Source organism: Rhineura floridana, chromosome 3, assembly GCF_030035675.1.
Source record: "Rhineura floridana isolate rRhiFlo1 chromosome 3, rRhiFlo1.hap2, whole genome shotgun sequence".
NCBI classification, from domain to species: Eukaryota; Metazoa; Chordata; class Lepidosauria; order Squamata; family Rhineuridae; genus Rhineura; species Rhineura floridana.
The window spans coordinates 32,143,645-32,162,719 of record NC_084482.1 but is presented as its reverse complement, the minus strand read 5'-3'; the positions used below and the strand labels follow the sequence as shown (position 1 = coordinate 32,162,719).

Below are 19,075 nucleotides of genomic sequence, written 5' to 3'. Positions count from 1 at the left end.
TTATCATATCTTGTGAAATAATGGTGGGGGGGAGCTGAAGAGCACTATGGGGGATGGAAAGTGAAACCTGCTGCTGCCAGCTTCGTGCCCCAGAAATAACAGATGTGCTGCTTCTAGTGAGGTTCCAAGACCAAAAGTAGCCCCAGAAGTTGGGGGGAGAGAAATCTGCTTTAGGATCAAAACCATGAGCAGCAGAAGGGCTCAGTCTGCACCACCCATGCTGCATTTTTAAACTCTCCCTATTGTCTTGCCCTGAAAAGTTTAAGCAGTACTCTACTCCTGACATCTGTGTCCAATGCCATTGCATCTAGTTCAGCCCTAAGCTAGCAAAGGAGCTTGTGAACCTTTAAAATAGCTGTTTGCCCAATCCTTTAAGTGCAGTTATTCTGCCTTGGTTGGGATCTGCCCCTTGATGGCCTCTTGCAGCCTTTCTCTTTCAAATATCTGCCCTTCTTTTCCCTCCCCACACCCCATATCTGATTTCAGTCCTGTGCAAATCTGCATTGGTAATTGCAACGGTGTGCTTCTTGTTCTAGGTCATCCACTCTGCACCTCTCCAACATCAAGCCTGGACAAACCAGAGAGCAGGAGGAACCAGGAGATGACTCGCTTGTCAGAAACATCAATCAAGGATAGGCTTGCTAAATACCAGGCAGCTGTGTCCAAACAGGGGAGCTCAAGCAGTCATGTGGTAGGTCCCTCTTCCTATAAGTTGCTGGCTGTTGCTTCACCAGAGCACACTTTTTGAGATGACTCCAAGGAACTCTGATCTTGTTTAGAAGAAAGCGCAGCACTTGGATTCTTGAGGAGTGGTGGTGGTGCCTTGTGTTACCTATTTTGTTTTAAAGCCACTGAAACAGTTTTCAGACTCTCCCGCCTTCCCCTGCTTTTAGAATGTTGCTGTCTCTTGGTTTGCATGTGCCTCGCACTCTGCCCCTGAGGATCCCCTGCATGCAGTAGAACATCAGCCTTGCTAACCTGCTGGGAGCATGAGGGGAAAAGCAAGGTGCAAAATGGTGATGTGACTTGCCCAAGCCTTGCTGTCTTCTTTCACTCCCTTTTTCCTGGTTCTTTGTAAAGTGTTTTATGTAACCAGCTTGATTCATCTGCTCCCTGCACTCCCCCCCAGCCCCAATTAATCTATAACAATGTTGTTTGTTCGTTCTGTGCTTCTGTGGCTGATCTGTACTTGTTAGACAAATATTTGAACAGGAGATGAAATGGTGGTGGTGGTAGAGCCAATTGTCATGCAAGAAAAGAACTAGTAGGAGTCCCAAATTTCCCGGTGGGGTGGGGATGGGGGATGGGGGACGTGGGGTGGGACTGATGTGCTGTTTTGTTTAAAATTGGAATTAGTTTTGTGTTGGTACGCTGTGTCCTGTGTTTTCCAGGCTCATGATAGCTCAGCCACTGCTTTTTCTGGATTAAAATCGGAGGGATGTGTCACTCTTTGAGCTGGAAAAGCTCAGGTTTTTTTTTTAGTATGCTAGAGTAAAAACACAGCTTGCTCAGAAGAACCCACTCTGCATCTTCTGCACAAATTGCTGCCCTACACTGGAAGGAAGCATGGCCAGATCTGTGACCTGGGCATAGCGATAGCAGGCAGCCCCCTCTTGCTAGGGAAGGATCTCTGCATCAGGGGGGTGATTTAATGAATCCAGTGTACCTCCACAGAGAATGTATTTATTTCAACAATTTACATACCACTTAATACCATCATTTTTGAGCCGTGTACAATGAGGTTACAAATATACAAAAGAGAAAATCAGTTAAAAATTAACCATAAACATCAGAAAAGCTTGCTTAGAATGCCTGCCGAAATAAACAAAAAAGTATTTACCAAGAGCCTGGAGTTCAATAGGGAGGGGGCCTCTCTGATCTCAACCAAATTCCACAGAATTGGGCCGACAATACTGAATGCACGGTTCTTGGTGGGTGCAAGCAGTGTGTCTAAGCTATAGGAGATCACTAACAGCGACTGCCCCAAAGACCTCTGTGATCAAGCAGAGATATAAGAAATTGGGCAGCCCTTAAGATATCCTGGACCCAAGTTAAGGGCCTTGTCAATTAATAGAAAAACTGTGAACCTGATCCAGTAGCATATGGGCAGCCAGTGCAAGCTTTTAAACACCAGAGTTATATGGTAGCAGTAGTTTGTCCCTGCCCCCCAAAACTAGCTCCCCAGCAGAGGCTGGTAGGAAAGAAGGCAAGGCCAGAGCATACAGAGATGCAGCAGGCAGACTTTTTTGGGTGGGTACTATGAATGCAGGGCCCTCTAATAACACATTTCATTGTTTGCCTTAATAATGCATTTTATTCCTTGTGTGACCCTGCCCAAAATTTGGGCATTACTGCTGTAAGGAGGCAAATATAGAACAATCTAGCTTTCATAAACAACAGGGAAGCTTGTCTAGCCTTATGCTCTCCTATGCCAGCAAGGGTCTCTGAAAACTCTTACTCTTCTCAAATCTGCTATATGAGTAACTCTGCACCTTGCTATAGGAATTCTCTTCTCTCTCAAGCAAGGATTTCCTCTTGCCATATACAGCCCTTATGCTGTAGTTCGGCAATTGAAAGGAAATTAATGGCATGGGCAATTGCACCTTGTTTAACAAATCTGCTTAACTGCTAATGGCTAGTTTTTTTTAAAAAAAACTTGCCTTTCCTCTGTTCTGCATTCGGTTTTCTACCTTGCCTTCTCAAATAACAGGTGCCAACAGTTTACTGGCTTGTGGGGGATGAATTGACAGTGGACTAAGCTACTTAACCGCATGTGTCTAGACCTTTAATAATGGCAGAGGAGGCTAAGTATCTGAAACCAGAAGCTATCTTAGTGTTGAACTACTTGTTACACAGAAATAGGGTAGCAGAATCTCAGTGGACCCTTTCAAAGAAAAACAGCTTTTTGGGGTGTGTGATTCTTGGAGTGGAATAGCGGGGCGTTTATGCTGAACGTCTTGCCTACCAGCAGCTTTTCTGCTGCATCTACCAATCCATGGGGCTCCAGGCCCATTTGCCTTTGTGATGGAGCTGAGAATTGCTTCTGGGCATTAGTGATGCGAGTTGGAAAATCATGCTAATTTGCATAGGGTAATTTAGTCGGTTTGCATTGGAAACCTTTTTTAATGCCCTGGACAGTGATCTAATTTAGCACATTTATTTTACTTGTATTTACTAAACAAAGTTAAACACTTTGAAACTATCAAGCTTGCCTAATACTATACTTGCAGTTGGCATACATGTGTTGCTAATGAACTTATGGCAGAAAGATTTCCGCAGAAAAATAAAGCACTGGAAAATTCTGGTTTGGAAAAGTTTCTGTCCATATCTCTGCAGAGCATGGATGTCAAACATTTAGGATTGTGGTGGCCTTAATAATAATTCTCAAATACAGCAGTGTAAGTTTTTGAGGGGTGGGGGACAGGACAAGGCAAGGAAAAAGCCAACTGGATGCTTTTTGTGCTACTCAGGTAAAATTTTGCAAGCAATAGCTGGCTAAAATTGACCCCCAGCTAAATTTTTAAATGAGGCTATAAAATGAAATATGCCATGGTCCTTTTTGAAAAAAATCTATCTATAAATCCTGCATTAAACAGTGTTCAGGACACTGGAAGATCATGTTTCTTAACCTTATATCAAACAAGGGGGGGACCTTGCAGTTTGAATCTGAAGGGATGCATGCCTGTTTAATGACTTTTGTGGTAAAGCCTGACGGTTTACATGAGAGTTCAGTGTCTTATTTTCTGAAGTCTATTAGTAACAGTTGCTGTGCAGGGCAAATAACAAGTGGCCAATTAAGAGCTTCAGATGATAAGGAATATGACTTCTCTGATAAAATGTTCTAATGAGTAGATAGGAACTTCACAGTGCCAAGCTTAAAGTGTCTTGCCGTTGAGAGCTGTTTCTCTTATCTGCAAGGGGGTAGAGATGTCTCAGGTTCTATAAACCTGGCGACGAGGGGCAATTGCCCCTCTTTCCATAGACCCTTGCCCCATACAATCAGCACACAGGGTCCACTCCTGAGCTTGATGAGCTACAGAGAACTCTGATGGGAGACATGGCTTCTTTCTCTTCTCACTGGGCTTCTGCAGAAGCGGTAGTGTCTTGCTTGCATCTTTCTCACTTAGGCCTATTGCAGCCTTCTCCAACCTGGTGCCCTCCAGGTGCTGTTGGACTGCAGGTCCCATCAGCCCCAGCTAACATGGCACCAGGTTGAAGAAAGGTTGATCTAGCATGATAGAGAGAGCATCCCTCTCTGGTCTGATTTCCCTGCACCTCATAGAGAACTTGGGAGAGGTCAAGTGAGGTATCTTTCCCTTTTTGGTAGGATGTTGTGGAGAGGTCAGAGGAGTCAACACTGTCCACAAATATTAATATGAGACTTGAGGACCCCGTAGACATCACTTCCTCAAGTTGCATCTCCAGTGTGGGAAATATCATTTCCCACAACATTCCAGCCACAAACTGTAGTCTCTTCAGGATAGCCTTCGCCAGCCTGGTGCTCTCCAGGTGGTGTTGGACTGCCATGGCCATGCCATGGTCAGGGATGATGGAAATTGTAGTCCATCAACATCTGGAGGATTATGGGTTCCTTGCGCCAGTGTAGGACTTAGCACAATCTACTTTCCAGCAATGTTGTAAGGCTTTCATGGGGCACCAGTTTTATCTTGCCAGTCATTGGCTGCTGACACAAGACACAGCCCCCTAGCCCTTATAGTTCTTGTAATGTCATTATAAGGTCTGCGAAAGGCGAACCCTTCCTTTCCCAGTCACTCTTAACATCCAAGTACTCATGTAGCCCTTAAGTGGTGGCAGAAGAAATAGCATGGCGCTATTATTTGTCTGTCGTTCAACAACTTTTAAAAACGTTATATTTGGTTTGTCATCGACTCTTCCAGAAACAGGGCTAAGCAGGGCTACAGCTGACAAATCTTTTCCCTCTCTTTTTCAAGTTCAAATCTCCCTCTCTTTTTCCTCTGCCCCCCCCCCCCCCCGCAGCAAGGTTCTTTCCATTGCATTTGTACTGTTTATGCTACGGTTGCATGGTCTGGGCTAGTGCCAGCATCAAGTTTAAAAGGAAAGTTATGCCCTTTGCTGCTGGTGAAAAAAAAAAGATCCGTACAACCTTTACAGGCAGTTATTTGAAGAAAATCTATGTTTACAATCTACAGTGGAGGGCCCTCTGCAGGAGCGCCTCAATCTAAGGTGAAATAGGTGGCTACCAGAGGCAAGGCTTTCTTGGTGGGGGTGCCCCAGTCACCTTAACCGCTATACCACACTGGCTCTCAGTTGTGGAGCATTTTTGTCTAAAAGGAGTTTACCTGGAACCTACCTTATTTGCCTAGCTCTGAAAGGACAAGATCTTTTTATTTTCTGCAGCTTTTTAGATACTCAAAAGTTGACTGTTTTTATGCTGTTACTAAGATTTTGGGGTTTTTTGGTTTAATTATGTGTTTGTATTTTAATTGTGGTGTTTTTGTAAACCACTCTGGGTATATTGAAGGGTGGCATAAAAACTTTTGTTTCCATTGTCCTATACCATATCCAACTGTCTCAAAAGACTGTAGTGAGCCTTTCTCTTAGGACTGATGTTTATAAATGCTCAAGTGCTTTGTCATTCTATAGAATGAGATTCAAGCCAGTGAAAGCGAAGACAAGAACTACGATTGGGAACAGAAGGAGAACTTACCACCATCCTCTGAAGATTTGTTTCCCCAGCAGGATGGGGAGAAGGTAAGAGATGCTCATGTTGGCTGAAGATGAAAATAACTTCACTTAGGAGTGGAACTGCTTGAAGAGGCATACATGGAACACTGTAAAACCATAGCTTCTGGAAATTGAGTTGTATCTACTGATGTAAATTGATTGAAGGCTGTGTTAAAGTTCTGACTATAAGATCATGGAAAACGGATTTTAATTTAAAATCTAAAATGTATCTGTTAAGCATGTTTACTAAGATGCGTATACATTGCTTTTGCTACTTTTTATAGCAGAGACTACCTAAGACTTGACTCCCTACCCCCCACTGTTGATGGAATCCAATATTGTACAAGCACAGCAGGCCTTCAACTTCCTCTCTGTTGCGACTCTCCTCCCCCCCCCCAGCAGCCTCTTTCACTTCCGCTGTTTGCTCTGGAGTTATTCTAGAGCAGTGGTCCTTAACCTTTTTTGGGTCAGAGACCCCTTTGAGAATCTGATGAAAGCTATGAACCCCCGTAAGTCAGTAAATTCGATTTCCAATGTAATAAAACAAATTGGTTTTTGTATTCTCAGTTCATGGACCCCCTGAAGCCCGTCTGTGGACCCCCGAGGGTCCACAGGTTAAGAACCACTGCTTGGAAGCAAATGTTGAGGACACAGGGGAGCAAAAGTGTGGGAAGGAGAAGAAAGTGAAGTTGCAGAATTAGAAGTTGATTTTGCTTGTGCACAGATAGCGTGGAATATAACCCAAAGATATCTAGGTTACTTCTGAGCAGCATTGTGTTTTTGTCTTTGAAAAATTAACTACTCCACAGAAACAATACCTGAGCTACAGGTATTCTTCCATATCAGAATGTTAAAGTTTTATTCCTTTCTGTGTGTTTTGCTTGAGGCATGGCTCACTAGGAGCTGTTCTGATGTGTATGCTTCTATGTGGAGAAATGGGTGTCTCTTGCACAGTGTTTACTTGTTGCAATGGGGCTTTTTCTGCAGGATACATTTCTGGCCAATTGTTTTCTTTCACTACCTTTGGGCAAGTCACTGAAACAGTCTTTGCTTCCTCCCCACCCCAGCCCTTTGTTACGTTGGGAGTGGAAACTCTCTTTTCCGTAAGTGGATGTTTTGTCAAAAATGGATATCCTCAGTTGGAAAATGCTAAGCAAATGCAAAAGTCTAGAGAAACTATTTGCTGAATAGCTTCATGTTCTTCTTTGTCATTCAAGGGATGAGAGAAACACTGTGGCTGAAATCCTGTGCACATCTATGCTGCCTAAAACCCATTGACACTAATGCAATCATAACTAGATTTACCTGGGAGTAAGCCTCATTGAATTCAATAGGACTTCCTTCAGAGTAGACATGGTTAGGATTGTGCTTTAACTTGGTTTGCAGTTTGAGCTTCAAATCCTTGACAATGTGCAGTTTTTCCTCACTATAATTTTATGTTCTTTAGGATCTCGGGAGCCACTCCCTCTTCCACTCAACCAGATTTTGGAGTATGAAAAGTGCTGTCACTTTTTAATTCCTGTAAGAAGCAGCAGATGTTCCCACAGCAAATGGAGACGCCCTTTAGCTCTGCATTAAATCTTTCCCCTGTCCTATATTTTTGTCCCTGATTTAATTACCATTTCAAAAATAAAACCATGGGTGAATATTACTAAACTTGAAGTCCAGTTCTCATGCATCTTTGATGATTAAGCTAGGGAAGTGTGTACACGTACTTTTCAAATGCTAATAATTTGGGATGATGGGTATGTATTAGTCTGATATCTGGAGAGCTGTTGTAGCTTCCTGGTTCTTATTGGACAGATCACTGCTCTCTCCAGCAACTGCTCTAAATCCTCAGCTGGTAACCTCTTAAGGTGAGGTCACTTAAAATCATGCATTGAACTCAAAAGTAATTTCCTTCTTTGTTCCCTTTTCTACAGTTAAATGGATGGTCTGAATAAAAGTCCTCTTCCCGCTGATTTGAAAGAGTGAATAACTCTTAAGTTTATAGGCATTCTTGTGGCTTTCCTCTCTATGGTGTATCTAAGCACTTGCTTGATGTGCATGATGAGCACATGCAAGAATTGTTGAATAGAGTGGGGGGAGGGGATAATGTATCTGTACTTGTCTTTTTAAAAATCCATGTAGAACATGTTGGCCAGCTATCCTAGCTGGATATAGCAAATGCGTAAAACTGTCTGATAAACTCACCCATGTGCTAATTTAAACATCCTTTAATTTGCATGCAGGAAGCACTGTTCCTGTACACTCTTCACATCACAGTAAGAGTTTGGGGGCATGAGCATCTTTTTTGCTGGGAGCTCCCTGACACTGTAGAATGTGCTGTACAATGCTTACAATGATCTGTTCCCAAACTGAGTCAAATGAGCATAGTGTATTATCTCAGCTTACCCTTACTAATTCACACAGTTCTGTTGCTTGGAGTGGGGCTTCCATTTAGCAGTATCTTGCTAATTTACACTGTTAAGCTTATTATGATGAATTTTGTTCTTTAGTATGAGCAGTCTTAAGTTGTATTTTATTTAATAGAGCAGACATCCTAGGGGAGAAAATGGCACTCCTGTGTTCTGGCTCTGGCCCCCTTTTCTTATGACTGACCTGCATATGAACCTACACTACAAAAACATAGATCTGTAACAAAGGTTACTAATGAATGAAGGATGACTTAGTCCTGTGGAAACTCTGACTGTACTGTCTTATCCCAGCAGACAAACTACTGGTATCTGCTTTCTGTATGTGAAAGACAGTGAAACAGCTGTATAGCTGGCACTTCTCTTTGATTTGGAAGATGTCCAAGTATGGGCAGAATAAATGTCTCCCATACAATTTTGTTATGTATAGCAACCTCCTTGGAAGTTTATTGCAGCTCATACAGTGACTTCTCATCCAGGTAGGCACATAAGCATTTAATTAGTACTGTTGTCTATACACACCTGTTACACTGTTGAGGTCTGCTCTGAGGGACATGTATGATTTTGAATAGTTGATGAACCACTTAGAATCTGACTTGGTGCCAGCGGTAGTAGCACTAAGATGAAATGGCAATAAGACACTCAGGCCAGATAAAACTATGGCAGATCAATCTGAAAGTTAGATATTCAAGTGGAAGAAGCATTTTGCCTGCCATTCTAAGTTAGACAACTGAAGAGTAGAATTTAAAGGCTTTTGGCAACAGAGAGCTGTCAGTTGGATGTTGCAAGGTTCTGATGTTCTTTGCATCTGATCACAATCTGCCTTGTGTTTTACACAACCCATTGGCCTGTTTCAGCTGTTCCTTGTCTAAATGTATCTTCCTTTTTATAAATTAAAAAAGCAATTTTGTGTTAAGCAGGCAAGTCAGGATATGTATGTAACAACAGATTGGTAATATATGAATTTATCCTCCCTGCAGATTTCCATTGTAGATGGTCTGAATTCCAATCTCTGTGAAGATGGCACTGGTAAGGTTTTAATCCCCCCCCCAAGGAATTGATGCACATCTCTTCTGAAACTACAGACTCTGGAGGTGACATCAGCCCTCCTAGTTAATCTATTTTTGCCAGTGCCTCCTGCATCCTTCTACACCAGGCTGTTATGGTGAGAGGCAAGGTGTTCTTCTAGTATGCAGTGATTTCCTGTTTTTGTTGTGCTGAGGTGAAAAACTAAACAAATTCTTGTATAGAATTTATTAGAATTGGTCTTAGGATAAGAAGTGGCCATTACTTTTCCCCCTGTTTTCATTGTTGGGAACATCTTTCGTCCAATATCAGTTCTTCTGCAGATGCCCATCCCAGGCATTGAGCTGTCTTTCTCTGCACCCTCTTCCACATATGTTTCCCATTTTTCTGGATATCAGTTTTAGCTGCATCATATGGGAGAAACAGAACAAGGAGCTATGCACCTTCAAAGTGGATTTTTATAAATGAATGCTAATTGATCACACGGGGCTTTGTCCAGTATTTCTCATGATTTCTGGATGAGTTTTTTGGAAAGGGGTTTTCAGAATTCTATCATATTTCTACTCCCCCCCCCAGCCCTTTATGCCCCCCCAATACTTGCCAATATTTTATGTGTTAGTAAAATAATTCTCTCTGTGCCAAACTGCTGACTACACATTTGAAGCCCATTGTGCTTTGGGTTATCTAAAACAGGGAAGTTTCATTGGTGAAGAAAATGCTGCATCTGAAGTAGCTGGTACTGTCTCAATTTGAATTGCTTACATCTTTTTTTCCATTCGGTCTGATAAGATTAAATGTCCATCTTGCACTGCATCTACTAGCTTAGTTGCTGTTTCCTCAATCTAGGATGTAAACTGAATCTTTCAAGTTTCAAATGAGGGGGTACTAATAAGTTTATGTTCCTTTGTTCTAGTTGGATTAAACTTCCAGAAAGAAACTGAAACCCTGAGGTCTGCCTATGCCAAACAACAAAGCCCTGATTCTAGAGCATCAAGCCAGACTGATATGTCTCCCCCAAAAGCAGTGAAGGTACAGTGGATTATAGATATCTCGTTAGAAGCAATAAGAATTCTGGCTCCAAAATCATATTAGCTATTAACTTACTATTTTTATCAGCGATCATAAACGGTCATCTTTGACCCAAGGACAAAGTCCTTGCTAAGCATTTATTGAATAAGATACTCATTAGCCTTTCAAAAAAATTAATTTATTTTGAGTCAGTGCCACCAGATATAGATAAAATCAGCTAATCTTACTCTATATCATTGGCATTCAATAGTATTTAAATTAGATATTTTCTTAATCCTTGCGGTGTAAAGCACTATTGATATTTACATTTACATTTTCTGTAATTTCAGTATAAGAGTTGTGTCACATATTTATAAACATATTGCAAGTCTTTGTTAAAATAGTGTTTCCTAATGGGGCAGATCTAAATTAATCAGTGTTGCATATATCTTCGGTAATAAACTTTTCCTTTGAATATAGTTGGTTAGTAAAATTTCAGATCTTGTTAACATTTTACATAGATGATGTACATTAATAATTATTTATACTCAAATATAAACATTTTAGGACATAGGCTTTTTATGTGTAAACACTGAAAAGGGATGCAGTCAATATTCTTGTAGTTTAACCCTAATGCCAACAAGAGATAATAAACTTGGATTCTCTTATCTATATACTTTTCCATCCACTCATTTTGAGAAATTACTCAATTCTTGCAGCTGCAAGGTCTTCAGCATATGTTGGTTGATGCTATAGGTAAAATATCTTGGGCTTGTGCTGATCTATATTTCCCCCCCCCCGACTTTAATTATACCAGGCTGAATTCTGTTCTTAGGGATAATGCGAGATGGGCTGGGGGGAAGTTAAGGGGGGGGAAGGGAGAGAAAGAGTATGTGTGCTTTTTGAGTGGGGAACTATAACACACTGTACAACTTGTGAGCAGTCCAATAAAGCCTTCTGCTTCTCTTTTCATCAGTTTAAATGGAGACCAAAACTCAAATGATGATGAAATTACCACCACCACCATTAATACTCAAGACTTTTTTCTCCTTGTTCTTATGCAACTTAATTGTTGGTTGAGTCTGGCTATTTTTTGGGGGGGAGGGTAGTGTAAATATGTGTGTTTTTCACACAAGGAACTATTTAGTGCACTTTCCTTCCAGCCCAGATATGTGTATATAAATAGCCATTTGTCTTTTCCAGCTTCTGTTTCCTGCTCCTGGTTCCTAATCTCTACTCCTGCCTCGCTTTTTAATGTGAGCTCAACTATTAGCTTTCTTGCCTGTTCTTCTCCTCTTTTTATTAACTGGACTTCACCCTTCTATTGTAGTTGCTATTCATAGCGTGCTTGGAAAGAAAAATGTCTCTACACACCCAAAAACCTTCCTCCATATATGCATGTAAGTTGAATGAGGAACATATGTTGCTGCAGCAACTGTTAACACCATGCATTGCAAATGTCTGGTTCCCAGATGGGCTTGGGGAAACCAGTTTTTGACAGCCAAGCAACATTTCCTGGATTCCTTCTTTAGAGGGATCCATTTTCCATGCTGCTTTAAATTATCCTGTTATATTGAGAATTAACTGATTATCAATATGACAGAAGATGGCCATTGGAGCCATGGGTTAAAATTTCCTTTTAAAGGGAAAGAGCAGATATTTCTTTCAACATTTGGAAAATCAGCCTTGTGCTGATTAAATTGGAAATGTTGCCTAGGATGTATAAGACATCATCCATGTGGTAGCACAATACATTTGTTAAGTTTATAGCTGCTCTCCAATTTTAAAAACAACTACTACTTTGGGCCATGGCATTCTAGTTGCCAAGCACAATGCTTATTAAAAGTTTCATATGGGATTGCATACTTCACATTCTACCTTTTGTAAAGTACTGGTTCTAGACTTCAAAGCTCTTTCAACATAAGTAGATTTTTATAAGCATTGGGCATTTAACTATCAGTTCCTGGTTTAAAGGCAGAACATGTAATCAAAACTGCTTCAATGTGCCTACTTGGCTCTTTAAACAAATTCACCTGGACTCTGAGCAACCTCCTCCACTACTTGTGCTTGTTTATTCCCTTAATTGTATGTATTTTGTGTTTGGGTGAAGACAGATCTAACAACCTCACTGCATTCAGTCCAAAGGTACTTTGCTTCCCCAGGGGTGAACTCTGGTGAAAGGGGGCTGGGTAAACAGTTCTGTAAGCAGAAGCCAGCTCTGAATGATGCAAATTGGCTAGTTTCCTTTTGATGCTTAGGGTAGCTTTGCACTTAAAAAAATGGCTTTCCTTTTTAATCTCACAAATGAACAGAAACATGTCATGTCCACACCATAATTTAAAGCACTCTTGTACCATAACAGTCAGGGCTTCCCCCGAAGATGCTGGTTATTATGGCTCGGGGGGGGTGTCTCAACTACTCTCAGCACCCTTAACAAACTAGAGTTCCCTGAATTCTTTCAGAGAAGTGGTATAAGAGTGCTTTAAATGTGTGGCGTGCATGTGACCCATAAGAGGGTTTCGTAGCACTTTAAAAAGGAGGACAGCCTGCATAAGGCACATGGAAAGAGTGCTTAATTCGCTGGTATGAATGTCTCTGTCGCTTCACTTGTGAAGATGATCTGTCACAACAGCTGATGAATTCAGTGTGAACTGATAAATTTGCCTTAATCCTTTTAGATTTCTGAGTGCTTTTGCCAGCTTGGCCTTTGTCTCCTTCTTGCATCTCCCCCCCCCGGAACTCTACCAGCTATAGAGAGACTGAAGAGGGGTGCAAATGACTGGTGTACTAGACTGGAGATACTGTTCAGCTATCTCACTGTTTGCCAGTTCCATATTTCCTACATATTTTTGCATTTTAATTTTGGGCCACATTTAGAGGTATCAGCAGAACCAACACAACTGGAGGGAAGGGACTTTGGTAGTAGCCTTCATAGATTTGGCCATTCTAGGTTGGCCAGCATATGGGACTTGGTAGTGGGAAGAAAAAGAGAGGGATTGTTGCTTCCAAATTAAAGAATTGAATGTGTATTGCAGGGATTGCCAACCTTTTTGGAGCAATAGGCACATTTTGAATTTTGGGAGAGTGCTATGGGCACCAAACACAAAATGGCTGCCATGGGGGCATGGCACAACACAAAATTGAAGTCATTGCTCCCCCCTGCCCCAGGACAACCGCATGCTTACCACGGGAAGTCAGCTATGCCACGCTAGTCCTGATTGGGGAAAACAGGGTTCTTGTGACTTTTAACAGCTTTATGTCCACAAAGCATAGACTGCCATTCTGTATTCATGTACCTGGGAATAAGCTCCATTAAACACAGACTTGCTTCTGTACTTAAGATTCTACTGTAAGCTGAATATACAGTGAATTCTTAATGAGTGCCTGGCTTTAGATGCTGCATAACAGGAGCCATGTCTAAGCCTCTTTGCAAAGTTTTCACATTTTGCATTTGCCATTTAGGGAGGGGATTCTTTAACATCCACCTGTATTCATTGTGTAGTATTATTTGCAGAAAATAACTTAAGGTGAGTACCAGATCTCAGGTAAACCCACCACAAGGAAAATACATCCTGGTTGATAGGTAAAAAGGAAGGGCACACTATAGAGATTCCAAGGATTACTAGAAAATAAAACAGAAACAGGAAAAATGCACTGAAGGGGGAGGGGAAAACCAAAACTCTTTAGGACCCCAGGAATTCCTATTGCCTGTGTCCAAACAACTCACTTATCAGTCATTGCTCTGACATCACTCATTGGCTAAAAATACTGACTAGCAGGAACAGCCAGGCTGACTCATTTCACAGAAATTGCTTAGAAGGGTATCTGTACTTTTTGCTTCATAATTAACTTTTTAGGAGGGCTAGAGATCTGCTTTTTTAAAATGAAAGCTCAGAGTGTGGGGCCCTGCCATGGGCAAACCAATGAAGGCTTTCATGGGCACCATGGCACTTGCAGGTGCCACATTGGCAACCCCTGGCATATTGTCTTTACAGCAGCAATTGGAAATGTGTGGCTCTCCTAATGTTGGACTACAGCTCCCATAATTCCTGATCATTAGCCATGCTGCTGGGCAGTATCTGGAGGGCCCTAGGCTCCCCTTCTTTGGTTTTGAGGGAGATGATTGACTGGCAGGGCTACTGAAAGAAATATATTAAGGTGTGACTGCACATCAGTCTCGTATTGAATGCTACTCCCCCTCTTTTTCTTTGTTAGAAGTTCCAGTTGCCAGCAAAGGAAACATGTGTTGCATGTAAGAAGACTGTGTATCCAATGGAGCGCCTCTTTGCCAACCAGCAAGTGTACCATGTCAGCTGCTTCCGCTGTTCTTACTGCAACAGCAAACTCACGTAAGTTTAAGACCTTCAGGCAGAGCTTTCTTCTAAAAACAAAAATAGGCTGCTGTAAGGTTAATGATCTAACGTGAGTTTGGGGAGGCAAGGTGTAGTAATGCTGAAAAATGCAAACTAGACAGTGGAGACTGGTGGTTCCGATGTCAGTGGGGCAATGAATCCACTCCAGGTTTTAGTCTGAACTTCCAAGGAGCTGTCCGAAGTGCTTTCACTGCCCCACAGACATCAGATCCGCCAGTCTCGATTGGAATTAGACATGTTTTTGGATTGGTGACTGGGAGCTCCAGAGAAATCTAGTATGGGGGGCAGTGGAGTTCTACATACTACATCATAAAGTGGTCGTAGATAGGTAGTACCATTCACATAATACATACTTGTAAATGATTGCATAAACTTCTGCAAGATCTGGTAATGGCCGCTATCCTAGTGGCCATTCCTTGAAAACCTTCTTGGTTCCCTAGACTTCTCGCAACAGTTTGCCTCACATCAAACGGGAGTTTTGAAAAAATATAAAAACCTCCCAAAGCACTTTGCCACAGGTGAAAATTGGAAGACTGTTTACACTATGAGGAGCAATCCAGCTCTTTAGAAAACAAAACAATTGCTTGTCTTCAATCTCTGGCAGTAGTATCAGTGTTTTTGGTCAGCTTTTATAAATATAGTAAAACTATGTACAGTATATATTAAAGGGTGGAAGAATAGTAACTTAGTCCCATCCACCCATCAAAGTTGGCTCATGAAGAGGGGGGGATACTTTCCAAGCAAGGATAGAACTTCCTGTGCATTCATTTTTGCTTTCTGTAGGGTTCGGGTGCACCAGACAGTTCCCCTGCAAGAACTGGGTGGCATACCCAAACCAAGTAGAATTGAACTCCCCACACATCAGTTGATGCGCATGAGGTTCAGTCCTGCTTTCTACAGCTATGTCTCTATTTGACATCACATACGGCAACAGGTGGGTGTGGCTTGGGGGAAATAGCCTGGCGGGCCAGGTTTGGCCCATTGCCCGGAGGCTCCCAACCTGTGACTTAACATATTGTTTCACTCCTTCTTAACTACGTGATGTAGTCAAGAACACACATTGTCTACAGTAGGTAGTTAAGGAAGAGAGAGTTTAACCATGAGCCCAGGTTCAGATGACACACTAAGCCAAACATGGGCTTAGCTGCCATGCCATGTTGAGTTAAAAGGACCAAGGAGCAAAATGGGTGTGGACTCCTCCCCAGGACTGGCCATTCGTGTGGTTCTGTTAAGCCATGGTTTGACTTACTGTATTGCCTGAACCAGGCCCATATAGTGGGCAGAATCTGATATAACACCAGCCCTTCCTGACAATAGCTACAGATTTTTTTTAATGGCTGTTTTTCTATATTTGATAAAGTCATCCCTTTCAAGTTGCTTCATGATGGAAGTAATTGTTCCAAACAGTGGCATCTAATGTGGTACAGAAGTACAGAGTGGTACAAATATTCAGAATAACTCATACATGAGTTATTACAATCTATCCTGGAATGATTACCCCACAGCCAGTTCAGACCATACATCTCAAACATTTACATGAAAAACATAAGGTCTGCTGTTCAGGCCAATGGCCCATCTATTCCAAGCTATCATCCTGTTCTCACAGTGGCAAACCAGGTGCCTATGGGAAGCCTGAAAGCTGGACCTAATCACAACAGCACTCTCCCTACCTGTGATGCTCAGCAACTGATATTCAAAGATATATTGCCTCCAAGAGTGGGATAGAACCTAGCCATTGTGGCTAGTAGCCATTGATAGTCTTATCTTCCATGAATTTGTACATTATGAGATGGTTAATGTTGTGAGTTACTGGGTGTGCTAATAGTTGTTTGTGCCTTTTCTTGTACAGTCTTGGAACATATGCATCTCTACATGGGAATGTTTACTGCAAGCCTCACTTTAACCAACTCTTTAAAGCCAAAGGCAACTACGATGAAGGTTTTGGGCACAAGCCACACAAGGAACTGTGGGTAAGCAAAAACGAGAACGAGGAATCCCAGGAGAAACCTGCCTATGTTGGAAATGCTGTGGAAGGCCCTGCAAGTCCAGGGGTAGAAGATTCTCCGATTGCAAAAGTTGGGATTCTGGCAGCTAGCATGGAAGCAAAAGCTGCTGGTTTGCTTGAGAAGGAAGAGAGGCCTATGGAAACCAAGAAGCTGAAGATTGCCTGGCCACCTCCTACTGAACAAGGCAGCCAAGGAAGCCTTTTGGAAGAAGGTATTAAAGTGCTGAAGCCAAAGTGGCCCCCAGAAGATGAGGCCGGTAAGCCAGAACATCAGGAAGATGTGGACCAAGACCTTAAGAAGCTGCGAAGGACATCTTCACTAAAAGAAAGAAGCCGGCCATTTACAGTAGCTGCCTCATTTAGAACAGTATCTGTTAAGAACCATAGAACTGAAAACATGTCCCCTCCCAAAGCTGAGAGGAATATGGTCAGACAAAAGGAGGAACTGACACCGAACCCAGCTCTAGAAAACAAGCCAGAGGGAGGAAGCAATATAGCTGATCCTGGTGATGTTCCAAATGTTGCTGAGGAAGATAAAGAGCTGGATGAGGGGAAACGAGAAGCAAGAGGTGAAGAGAGCTTAGTTGAGAATGGCCAGGGGAGTGGTGACACTGATGAGGAAAAAGAAAATGCTGCAGGGGAGCAAGCAGCACTGGATAAAGAAGCCCTGTTTCATATGTCCCCTAACCACTCTGTCTTGAATTCAACAACTGCAAAAGAATTATCTGCTAGTCCAAATTGTAAATCCCAAGATGTTGGGTTTTTTGAAGGCGAAGACCTAGATGAATTGACTGTAGAAGAGCAGATCAAGCGGAACAGATACTATGGTGAAGAGGAGGAAGACGAGGAACAAATTTGATTCTTTCTATTAAAGGATTTAACTGCAGGGTGCTGGGCCTTAAATTAGTGTGTTTGGTGTTTGAGGGTTTTTTTTCCAAAAGTGGCTGCCCTTTTTGGAAGTGATACTGTACTGCAGGTTGATGCATAAGGGAACCATAAAGACTTCCTCTGATCTGAATTTTATAGGAAAGATCATTGGAAACCTGCAAAAATGTTACCAATTTTGTGAAAATGGAATAATATGCATAAAGTTGGTGTGGGAACAGCTGCTGCCTTGATTGAGCAAAAACTACTCTTCTGAATTCCATTTTGTAACCTGGTCACTTAAATGGCATATTTATTCCTTTCTGCTCTTTTGGTAGTTCAGACATTTTTGCAGGATGTCATTACACTCCCCAAAGACGAACTGCAGAAGAGAGGGCTGTTTGAGATACACTACTATTACCACTCAACAATGCTACTGCAGTGCTTGGGGACCAGTTCTAAAGGCTCTTGGGGACCACTTTAAATAGCGATGACTGCACTTTAATAATGTATGTGTAAAGGCACAAAATATACATTTTTAATAGAGAAAACACTAAATAGATGTCCAATAATGACAGTATCTGAAATAAGCAGTCAGCAGCATGATTTTATGGGGAAGCTGTGTTTACTTGTCAATGATCGGGAGAGAACTATCTTTGCACTTTGCTCTTTTTGTATACAATTCTTCTTGTGAATTGGGGCTCAGGCAAATCTGAGTGTGTGATTTTCTCATACCTGGACGTATGGCATTTTGATTTCAAAGAGTAGTGCTGAGAGAAGGACTGTATTGAGAGTAAAGTTTCTTTCTGCAGGGTATAACTACATACATTCCATGTTTGTTTTCCTGAATAATCTTTCCTACTTGAGGCTTTATTTCTCCTTTTTCTGCAAATGGTATGAATTATGCAATTCTATGTGTACCCCAACTGCCAGATTTAAGAATCAGCATGAAAGATGCTGCACACAATATTCTCCACAATGATAAAACAGACAAAACAGTGGGAATTTCTTGGGACTGATTCCTAGCATTTTGGTTTTAGCGCTTTTCAACTTGACTGCATGTATTTTATCAATCATATTATTTTGAGCTGGGTTAAAGGAGTTACTTAAATAGTTTTTAATCTTTTTGTAATGTATTCACTTAAATTAGCTCTAACTATATTTTAGAGTTGTAAAATATTCCACTTTCTTACCAATCTTGCTAAGTATGAAACATTTTATTCAATAAAGACTCTTGTCATTTTTATTGTTGGAAGCTTCTAATCTAGACTTTTATTTGCAATGAGACAGTCAGGAAGGTAAGAATCTGTTCAAAAGATTCTAGTATCCATCTTACACCAGTATGTGGCACTGTTGTGCTTGTTTATGTAGTAAAGAGGGATGTATACTGAATTTCTCAGAAAATAAGATGTGCATGTGCATGCATTAGTGGCACTTCATTTAGCCCCTTTAAAGTCTCTACAAACATTTGTTAGCCCCCCTGCCCAAAAGAACTTAAACTGGCCAGTAAAATGACAAGGTAGAGTGATGCTTTCTTACGTGATATTTTAAAATTAACAGATTTTGCATTGAAAGCTTCACATAGGAACATTATCATCTTACTGTCTTTAGAGTGACTAACCTCCCTGTCTGTCAGACATTTGTTGCAGTTCAGTATCTGTCTGGATATCTAATAGCAC

At 41.6% G+C, this 19,075-nt stretch overlaps 1 protein-coding gene across 2 annotated transcripts in view; it reads left to right on the top strand.

The window, feature by feature from the left end:
- Positions 1-18,659, top strand: part of LIMA1 (LIM domain and actin binding 1) — a 62,277-nt gene extending 43,618 nt beyond the window's left edge. Inside the window, exons 6-11 of one of the 2 annotated variants that reach the window (XM_061615230.1) lie at positions 537-691; positions 5,626-5,733; positions 9,101-9,149; positions 10,060-10,175; positions 14,370-14,503; positions 16,377-18,659. In XM_061615230.1, coding sequence (XP_061471214.1) covers positions 537-691; positions 5,626-5,733; positions 9,101-9,149; positions 10,060-10,175; positions 14,370-14,503; positions 16,377-17,391 — 1,577 coding nt within the window. In that variant the 3' untranslated portion in view covers positions 17,392-18,659. Of the gene's footprint in view, positions 1-536; positions 692-5,625; positions 5,734-9,100; positions 9,150-10,059; positions 10,176-14,369; positions 14,504-15,310; positions 15,456-16,376 lie in introns of those variants that run through there. The other variant, XM_061615231.1, reaches the window with a different exon arrangement.
- The last annotated feature ends 416 nt before the right edge of the window (positions 18,660-19,075 follow it).